The following is a 10,720-nucleotide window of genomic DNA, read 5'->3' on the forward strand; positions in this document are numbered from 1 at the left end:
TGGAGTCAAGTGGCAGGTGGGGGGTGGGGGTGTGACACAGGCTGGGGCTGTCCACGGAGCATCAGAATGGCGAGTGGATATATATCATCCAGGGCCTTCAGCAAGGGTCATGCAGTCGATATAGGGCATCCAAAATGAAACAAAAGTCAGGTGGGCCTAATACTTGGAAGTTCATGCAGTCTGTTGGGATGCCGGGGGAAAATAATGACAACTACCTTTATTAAGTACTTAGGTGGATCAGGGACCCCTCTGTGCACTTTACACACATCATCTCATTTCTTGCTTACAATTCCATGTGGCAGGCATTATGATCTTCATTTTCATGGGCACACAAACCAATTCAGAGAGGAACTTACTCAAAATTATACAGTTGGTAAGTGGCAGACATTCTGGAGACAGACTTTCTGGGTTCAAATTCTGACTCTTACTAGATGTGTGACCTGGTGCAAATACTTAACCTCTCTATTGCTTAGGATCTTCATCTTTAAAAGGGGGCAACCTGGGTGGCTCAGTCGGCTGAGCATCCAACTCTTGACTTCAGCTCAGGTCATGATCTTGGGGTCATGAGATCGACCCTGTGTCAGGCTTCATGCTCAGCTGGAAAGTCGGCTTGCGATTCTCTCTCTCCCTCTGTCCCTCACCGCTCCCCCATGCGTTTTTTTCTCTCTCTCAAATCTTTTTTAAAAAGGGAATAATAATAATACCTACTTCTTATGGCTATTATGAGCATTAAGTGCATTTATATTAAAGTGCCAAGAGTGGGGCACCTGGGTGGCTCATTTGGTTGGGTGTCTACCTTCAGTTCTGCTCATGGTCCCAGGGTCCTGAGATCAAGCCCTGCATCAGGCTCCCTGCACAGCAGAGTCTGCTCCTCCTTCTCTCTCTGCTCCTGCCCCCACTCGTGTTCTCTCTCTCAAATAAATAAATAAAAATCTTAAAAAAATAAAGTGCCAAGAGCAATGCCTAACACAGCTTAAGAGCTATGTAATTGTGTGTGAACTAGGTGAATAAGTCAGCCTAATTCCAAAGCCTATGTTCTTGACTATTATGCTTCCCTGGCAGGACTCTGATTCTTAGGATATCAAGGGTGAGAGTTAGGTAGTGTAAATACTAGGAAGTAGCTAAGATATTAGGAGACTAATCATTCATTTATTGATTCACAGATATTTACTGAGCAAAAAATACAAATATTTACCCTTTTTATATGTGCTAGGCCTTTTTTCTAGGTAGTGGAGATAAAAAAATGAACAAAACAGCTAAAGTCCCAGATATCATAGAGCTTATATTGTAGTGGGGAGACAGGTGATAAGCAAAATAATTAAATATCTAAATAATGTCAGGGAGTGGTAAGAGTTGTGAAGAAAACAAAAGCATGACAAGGGCACAGGGAGCTATGGAGGGGGCACTGCAGGGAAGTGGGGAGTGTGCGCTACTTTAGGAAAAATGATCAGGAGAAGCCTTTCTGATGAAGTGACATTTGAGCGGAGACCTGAATAAAGTAGGAGAAGGAGTCAGGCAACAATCTGGGAGACAGGGACGCCTGGGTGGCTCAGTCGGTTAAGGATCCAACTTTTGATTTCAGCTCAGGTCATGATCCCGGGGTCCTGGGCTCGAGCCCCGTGTTGGGCTCCCTGCTCAGCGGGGAGTCTGCTTCTCCCTCTCCCTCTGTCCCTCCCCCTGCTTGTGCTCTCTCTCTCTTAAATAAATAGATAAAATCTTTAATAAAATATATATAATCTGGAAGACAAGCCCAGGCAGAGAAAATAGGGGGGAAAGTGGGCTCCTCAGAGTTGTCCCCAGCTGGGATATGTGGGCTACCCTCAGAAGGAGATGAGATCTGGGATGAGGGGGTTTTCTTCAGCAGAAGCCATCTCCAAAGTGGGCTGACAGCTGAGGGCTGCCCTCCAGGAGCTCTCCAGGCGGCTAGGGGAATAAGTGTTTCATTCCTGAAGGGCCATCTGGGTGGTGGTACATCCCGGCTTCCACCACTTTGTGTGTGCCTCATTTGCTTGTTCTATTTGGCTTACACAAAGAGAAACAGATCCTTGCCACCAAAGAATATATGCTAAACAGTTAGAAAATTTCATTAAAGTTCTTCTGCAAAAGTACAAAGGTTGAAGTGAGACTTTGGATGTCGGTAGGTAAAAAGACAATGTAAATATTGGAACCCTGATTCCTGCATAACACCGGGGAAGGAGCAAAAGTCTAAATCTGAGAGTTCTTTGGAAGGGAGTACTTGGCAGATGGGTGATTTTAAAATGTGATACCATGGATTCTTTTGCAACTTGATAACATATCAGTACTGCCTACATGCTCTAGAAACCATGTGAATGAAGAAGGCTGTCATTAGAGCTGGAAATTGCTTTGTGATTTTGGCAGTGGTTTGCACTTAGGCCAGGTTCAGATGTCCCCGTTTCTGAATTTTAACCAGTAATGGCCATTACAGTGTGTTTGGGAGATGGTTGCTGGAGATTGTGGGGAGAAGATAGAATTCTCTGCCTTTTAAGGCATCTTAATCACAATTTTGGCAACCTAGGAGCCTTCAACTTAGTAAACTGAGCAGCCATTTCCATAGCAGAGAAATAAGCTACTGTTTGACCCAGAGAGGGAGCTTTCAGCTGTTGTTTGTTGACCTGAGCCAAGGGAAACAAGATGACAGATTGGACAACCAGCACACCATGCAATTTATGCCCTTCACGGACTGTCAAACATTAATTTAATTTAATTTTAATCATTACCATCTGGTGCTTATATAGAGAGTCAGGCCCAGATAGATATTTCGTTATCTCGAACTGGTGAACAGTGCTGTGTTTTGGCCTGCAGCCATGTGCATGCACCCTAAGGAGGGGGCAGGGGAACCACGGGAGGGGAGACTTGTACTGATGCCAAACACGCAGACATCACCGGTTCCAGAAGCTGTAAATGGGACCTGTTGTTGGTGCTGGTCCCACCACGGGTCAGGGGCCCCTTCTCCTGTCCCACTCGTGGAAGCATAAGTGCCAAGTCGTGTCTTTGTATTCCTGGGACACTGGCAGAGAGGACTGGCTGGGGATGGTGTCTGAGTGAACTGGGGCATCTGACTCTGTGGCTCAAACCTCTTGAGCAACTGAAGTGACCAGTAGCACATTTAATTTGTTCATCAGGTAATTATTAAGCATTGACAATGGGGATAAGAACTGGGATCAAATGACCTTTGTGGTTTCATCATCCCTGAGAATCTGTGATTCTTTGTGTTAATCATACTGCCAGGCCCAGCAGGGAATAAGGAAGAAATATAAGGCAGCATCCCTGCCCTGTGAGCCAACTCAGTCCCAGGAGGGATTTTGCTTTCTTCCCAGTCCTCAGGCTGCAGCTCAGGTTATTGGTGGCTAGTAGGGGGTGGAAGGATTACCCATGAAGTCCCAAGGGAGTAGTGGAGGGAACATGGAGAGAGAAGCCCTTCATTTTCCTGAATTTTAATTTCTCGCTTGTAAAGTACCTTGGTACCCACCAGGCTGGAGGATACTACTCATCAAGCCAGCTCTAGCTTCAGGAGACAACACTGAGTCCCATTCATTGATTTGTGGACCAAGATCATATGATATACTTGAGACAGGAAAGCAAGTTTTTCCTTTTCTTTGAAGCTAGAAACAGGTCTTTTTTTTTTTTTAATTTTTCTGCAATAATTTTAAGTATATGCTCAGTGCCCCCAAATCAGATAATATAGAAAACAAAAAAGTAAATTGGTCACACAAACATACAGACCACAGTTAACATTTGGTATGTGTCTTTACACATACACATACACATACATATATTTACAAAAATGAGATCATGTTATAGGTAATGAAAAGCAAAATCTCTTGCTGGATGACTCTGTTCTCCAGCCAGATGTCAACGTGACCAGAAGGAACATTGAGGGGCTTCAAGCAGGGGAAGGGAGAGTAGCATTGCAAAAGTTGCCACTTCAGATTTCAAGGCTGGATGTTCTTTCCAGCTCAAGCTGGGTCTGTCCAACCCACCTCTTGGCAACCACTAAGGGCAGATTTGCCAGACCTTCTGAAATATGACACCACCTCCATTTGGAATGTGAATCTTGTTTCTTTCTATGAAACATTACAATTTTACTTTTAAAAAATAACGAAAAGTAGTTTTCAAATTGCGGAGGGCTAAAGGGCAAGTACGGGTTAGAAGAAACAGTTTCAAGAGTTAAAATGGAGCATGATAAGGAAAGAGAAAATCATTTCCTGCCTTGCTTTTCTGACTAGACAGATTTTGTTCTTTATGTTAAAAGAGAACACTATTCCATAAAGAACCCATTTTGATCCACATGCATCAAAATTAAAAGGATGTGTTCTTCAAGAATATTTCATCCCAGATAAGGATGTGGTTGAAAGTTGTCTCCTTGGGGGGACCCTACTTCCTTATGGAAAGTGACCAGAGAGTAGAGACCCACAGATCAGGCTGCATGTGGAGGGGTGGAAGAAGCCAGGTCCATTTGGGTGGAGAAGGAGAGTCTTAGATTAGTGGAAATGTGGGATGAACTTATTTTATATTCTTTTGGAAGTTAGAACCAGAATGAAAGGATCGGACTTACTGTGAGACAGAGAGCTGACACAAGAGATTTGAGAGGATGGAGAGGGAAAAGGAGTGAAGGCAGCTAATATTTATTTAGTAGCTACTATGTGTCAGAGGTGGTATTAAATTCCTTGTATTCTCTTACTGAATCTTCACAGTAATCTTAAGAGGTAGATTATATTACTGGTAATTTAGAGCTAAATGGAGTAAGACTCAGAGAGGTTAAGCAACTTGCCCAAAGTTACATAGCCATTAAGTAGAAGAGGCTCCTCCCCCTAGTTATGACAACCAAAAATGTCTCCAGACATTGCCAAATGTCTTCTGGGGAACAAAATCAGCCCTAGTTGAGAACCACTGCTTGTTTCAGGTGCCCACGGGAAGCACAGGGAGGGTAGGTTTTACGAGGTGGATGTGCTGGGCTAGGCTGTGGACAAGCTTCTCGTGCACTTCAGAGTTTAGTGGGGGTTGCAGGTGGAATGAGGAGGAGGCTATGTGTGTGTGCATGTGCATGCGTGTGTGTGTGTGTGTGTGTGTTGTGGGAGAGAAAACGATATTCTTTCTGTTTTAGCTCTGTGCCTGATGTCAAGCTGTCCCTTGTCTACAGTAGATGAACAGTCCAGAACTAAACTGTACCCCTTACTGTTCCTTTTTTAAAAATGACAAGCACACAGAAACCATGTTGCTATTTGTATAACATCAGTTTTCAGGTGAGTTCAGTTTGGATGACAGGTTCTTAAGCAGCCATTTCACAGCCTGTCGGTTTCTGGGTTGTTAGGGATGTTTTCACTTTTAAGTACTTCTATGCAGCTATTAAACAAATCAATATGTGGTTCCAGTAGAGGGAGTCCTGTCAGTTACAGTAGAGGGTCTGATAAAACATGCAAATGCTTTCTTAGCTGGAGCTTTGGGTCTTCTTTGGCCTGGAATATGTGGCCCCTGGAGGGGAAATGAGACCCCTGAAAAGAGTTCCAGATTTTCAGTGCTGGCAGAAGAGATTTCAGATGGAGAGTCCAAAACTCCTGTATTCCCCGTAAATAGAAGTAGCAGAGAGATATACATATAGGTTAATACCTATGATCTTGTCTTCATTTCATCGGTTGGATTCATGGCAAAAATGTACTAATTGGGGTTTCTCATTTCCACTGTGCCATCCAGGGTCAAGTAGGGAAGCAAGCTGGTGGTGGACACTATACAGGCCCTGCCCAAACCCGGTCAGATCACTTTTACTGGTTTGGTGTGCTCAGCACCCAGTTCTGGTGTGCTTTTCTGCTAATGACTAGCACCTGTCACCTTTGGTTCCCCTTGTGCTATTGGAGTTGCCTCACCTGTACAAAGACCATGGGAATTTATATTTCCCTGGGGACGCCCATAGCCAATGGACAGGACTATGAAAATCCAATCCCCTTGAAATGAACACTGGTTGTAATTTATACTCCAAAGCTAAACCTTGAGATTATTAGGAAGCTCAGACTTTTCCTGAAATTGCAGCCTTGCTCCTTGGCTTCCTTTCTTTCTCCGTGCTGCTCTCCCCACTCTGTTTTGGTCTCCCCCGGGAGCACTTTACCAATAAATCACTTGCATAGGAATCTTCATTTCAAGGTCTGCTTCTGGGGAATCTGACCCAAGACATAAGCATTCCAAAGTCTACATTTGAGTGGGAGAGGAGATGAATTTATTATTCACATGGGATGTTCCATGATCTTACCCTCTCCTATAAAGTCGGTGTTCACTAGATGTTTCTTGCTGTAGTGGATGATAATCTTGGGCTGGAGAAATGAGAAAACAAATAAACCTCTGCCACCTAGGCACTGCTCCCCTTGCCTCCACAGCCGAGAAGGCCACAAAGGACCCCAGGAGGTGTTGTTGAATCTCACTTAGGCAAGGGAAGTAAGAGAAGCTGGTTTTGCTCATGTTTTAAATGAATTAGATCTTTGGCACCCAAGGCTATGACTCGGTGCTTTCATACTTGAGAGGACATTGCCATTGAGAATAGTGATTCAGCCAAACAGGTCAGTGGTAAGGAAACTTGGATCAAAATTCTATTGGGATATGTTGGCTAATTGAATTTAAATTTAAAAAAAACCTATTGGGATATGAATCTGATACTAGGGTTTAAGAGGATCGCCACAATTTTACTGCAAAATTCATTGATGATACAGCACTATTTTATTTTATTATGTTATGTTAATCACCATACATTATATCATTAGTTTTTGATGTAGTGTTCCATGATTCATTGTTTGCGTATAACACCCAGTGCTCCATTCAGTACGTGCCCTCTTTAATACCCATCACCAGGCTAACCCATCACCCACCCTCTCCCCTCTAGAACCCTCAGTTTTTTTCTCAGAGTCCATAGTCTCTCATGGTTCATCTCCCCCTCCGATTTCCCCCCCCTTCATTTTTCCCTTCCTGCTATCTTCTTCTTTTTTTTTTTAAACATATAATGTATTATTTGTTTCAGAGGTATAGGTCTGTGATTCAACAGTCTTACACAATTCACAGCGCTCACCATAGCACATACCCTCCCCAATGTCTATCACCCAGCCACCCCATCCCTCCCACTATTTTTGAGTGCTTTCTACCTGTTTGGCAGTGTTTTCTCATGCATTATATCATTTAATCCTTGTGGTATACTTGTGAGATAATACCAGTCCCATTTTACAGGCAAGAAAGCTGAGGCTTGGGTGCCTGGGTGGCTCAGTTGGTTAGGCGATTGCCTTCGGCTCAGGTCATGATCCTGGAGTCCCGGGATCGAGTCCCACATCGGGCTCCCTGCTCAGCGAGGAGTCTGCTTCTCCCTCTGACCCTCCCCCCTCTCGTGCTCTCTCACTCTCTCTCATTCTCTCTCTCTCTCAAATAAATAAATGAAATCTTTAAAAAGAAAAAAAAGAAAGCTGAGGCTCAAAGAGCTTGTGCTACCTGCCTAAGGTCACACTCAGAGGAAGTGGCAAACATGGGATTTGAGCCCACATTAGTCTGATTCTGACAGTTATGTGCTTAACTACCTATCAGAGTACTGTTCCAACATTGACTCTCTTCTCTCTAAAGTGATGAGGGAAAGATTTGTTAACATTTTCACAAGGCAGAAAGCTATCTCATCTGAGAAGGTTTATATAGACATTTTTCTTTTCTGAGAAGAATAAATAAATGTATAGGAAATTGAAATATATTCAATGAGGCTGACATGCTATAATACAGATAATATGTTATATGGTGAAGTTTTCTCTAAGCTTAGCATTTTCTTATTACAAGGTCAGTATGATGATTAATGGTTTATGTGCAAGGTAGAAAATGAATATTTTCTTTGCAGTCATTTGGAGGGTATTCCATCTTGCATAACTTCTTTCCTATTTGAGTACGTGCGAGCATTGTTCCTGGGTTTGAATTTTTGTTTTTCCCCCTCCTCTTAACCCCCGGCCTCTTTTTTGCCCTAGAACCAAGGCCAGAAAGGCTGCAGAACTACTGCTCTTTTACCCAGTTCCCTCCAGGATTGAAAAATGTGCTATTCCAGAATTCTAACAGTTTTTGCAAACCTCAAATGCAACATGAGAACACTTTTGGACAACAACCCTCCATGAAAAAAAATTTACAATATATCCTGTATGTAGATACAGGATATGTGCTCATATTTTAGCTTAAGCAGTGAACGGAGACTGCAGAACTCTTTTTGAAATTTTAAGATGTCAGTTTCCAGCAACATAGAAAATAAAATTTGGAAGTAGCTGCAAAAGAATGGATTTTTATTTTCATTTAGAAGTGGGTCCAAGGTTTAGAGAAAAACTCCCCTCTCTGGGTTCAAATATTGTTTACCCTGAATAGAATATGCCTTCCTGTTTGATAGAAAACACATGAAAGTGTTCTAATTGTGAAACAGCCCCAAGCAAGTGGTATTTAGGAGAATGAAATGCTAAGCATGAAATCACAAACCTGGAAGAGACCCTATGAGAACATCTAGTTCTGCCCTCATCTTCCAACTGAGAATAGCTAACTCATCCTGTATGGGTTATTTTCTATTTGGTAGGATTCATAAGTCTACATTTTCATCTTTAATGCCCTTTCACATGACATGTTTCAGTTAATGGTGGACTATCTGGGTAATCACAAGAAGCCACCAGTACCCAACAAAGCACCTGGCACATACATAGTATTCAGTAGAACTTCTATTAGAAGGAATGAATGCATCAACACATGAAAAAAATGAAGGCTGAATAGTAGAAAATTTAAGGGGATTCTTACTGTGTGATTAATTAATAAAATAGAAATGAATTGTGTCCAAACTCAATGTCTTGCAAGCTCTCTCCATTTCTCATTCTATAGTGTGGATTTTGACCTTAATAAGTAAGGTGACCATGTAATGTATATTCCAAACAAGGACCCTTTTGAGTGTGAAAGGGGGCACTATTAATTTGATTTATTTATTAGGGGACACTGTTAATAATTACACCAGGACAACAAGACTGCTCTGGGCAAACTGGAACTAACAGTCACCCTCTCAGTTCTGTGATTCGTCAGTCTTACACAATTCACAGACCTGTACCCCTGAAACAAATAATATATGTTAATAAAAATTTTTTAAAAATTAAAAACAAAACAAAAAACCAGTCACCCTCTCAATGAGGGATTAGGAACAGAAAACAATATATTCCTATAGACTCTAAAATAAGAAACAAGGGAGTTTTAAATCACAAATGAAGAAATGAAGATTGGAGGTGTTTCACTATCAATATTTAACGTACTGACCATGAACATTCTTACCTCATCTTGGAATTATGGTAAGAATTGGGGCAAAATGAGAGCTAAAGACTTGTTTCTAATAATTAGGAAAGAAATAAGAATTAAATTCTTACCAAAAGCCAGACTCAGGGGTGCCTGGGTGGCTCAGTTATTAAGCGTCTGCCTTCGGCTCAGGTCATGATCCCAGCGTCCTGGGATCGAGCCCCGCGACAGGCTCCCTGCTCAGCGGGGAGCCTGCTTCTCCCTCTCCCACTACCCCTGCTTGTGTTCCCTCTCTAGCTATGTCTCTCTGTGTCAAATAAATAAATAAAATCTTAAAAAAAAAAAAAAAAGCTAAACTCAGAGTGCACCCAGTAGCCCCCTAGAACTGTCTCTTGGATTGAACAGACTGGGTACTCCCACCTCTTCCCCACCTCCTCCTATCCCTGCCAACCTCTCACCACCCTCTAGCCCCTCCCCTTCCATTTGCAACTTCTGATGGAATCATCTTCCTGGCTATCTCAGACTTCCGATTTCCGGGACCTGCAAACACCATATTTTGTGCTTAGCTCCTCGTTGCAAACCAACCATGAGTGCCCAGATCCGCCAGGATTATTCCGCCAAGGTGGAGGCTGCTCTCCAGCACCTGGTAAACCTGCATCTGCCGGCCTCCTATACCTACCGCGCTCTGCGCTTTTATTTTGAAGGTAACGATGCAGCTCTGAAGGGCATGGGCCACTTCTTCGAAGAGTTGTCTGAGGAGAAGTATGAAGGTGCCCAGCGCTTCTTGAAGATGCAAAACCAGTGGAGTGGCTGCCCTCTCCTCCAGGATGAGCAGAATCTGTCCGAAGATAAGTGGCTTAGCAGCGTGGATGCTATGGAAGCCGCGATGGCCTTGGAGAAGAACCTGAACCAGGCCCTTCTGGATCTGCATGCTCTGGGTTCTGCCAACACAGATCCTCGTCTCTGTGACTTTCTGGAGAGCCATTTCCTGGAAGAGATGAAACTCATCAAGAAGATGGGTGACCTTCTGACCAACCTCCGCAGGCTGGCTAGCCCCCAGGCCGCGCTGAGTGAGTATCTCTTCGAAAGGCTCACCCTGAAGCCCGACTAGGAGACTCCGGTGCCCAGCAGCCTTTGAGGAACCCGTCTGCCTTCCCCTGGTGTCAGAATTTCTGCTGGAGCCTCTTTCTCCACCCAGGAGGCAACTTTTTAACCATGATGAAACCCTTGTCCAAGCTGTGAGATCAAATGGAAACAAAAAAGGTCCTTTTTTGTTTCCATTCCAACAAAAAAGCTAGGCTGGGGGGGGGGGGGGGGGGGGAAATATACAGAATACGATGAAGGATTTGTAGTATGTTTAATTCTCTAGATTTTCTTAAGAAATTGTTCCTAACTTTTGTGAATTGCCTGTGTACATCGAGGATCCGATACACTATGTTTTCTC

At 43.3% G+C, this 10,720-nt stretch overlaps 1 protein-coding gene across 1 annotated transcript; it reads left to right on the forward strand.

Moving 5' to 3' along the window:
* The first annotated feature begins 9,862 nt into the window (after positions 1-9,862).
* LOC110573270 (ferritin light chain-like) lies at positions 9,863-10,387 on the forward strand. Its single transcript, XM_044911797.1, has one exon. The coding sequence runs from the start codon at positions 9,863-9,865 to the stop codon at positions 10,385-10,387; it is 525 nt and encodes a 174-aa protein (XP_044767732.1).
* Positions 10,388-10,720: the final 333 nt, after the last annotated feature.

Source organism: Neomonachus schauinslandi, chromosome X, assembly GCF_002201575.2.
Source record: "Neomonachus schauinslandi chromosome X, ASM220157v2, whole genome shotgun sequence".
Taxonomy (NCBI): Eukaryota; Metazoa; Chordata; class Mammalia; order Carnivora; family Phocidae; genus Neomonachus; species Neomonachus schauinslandi.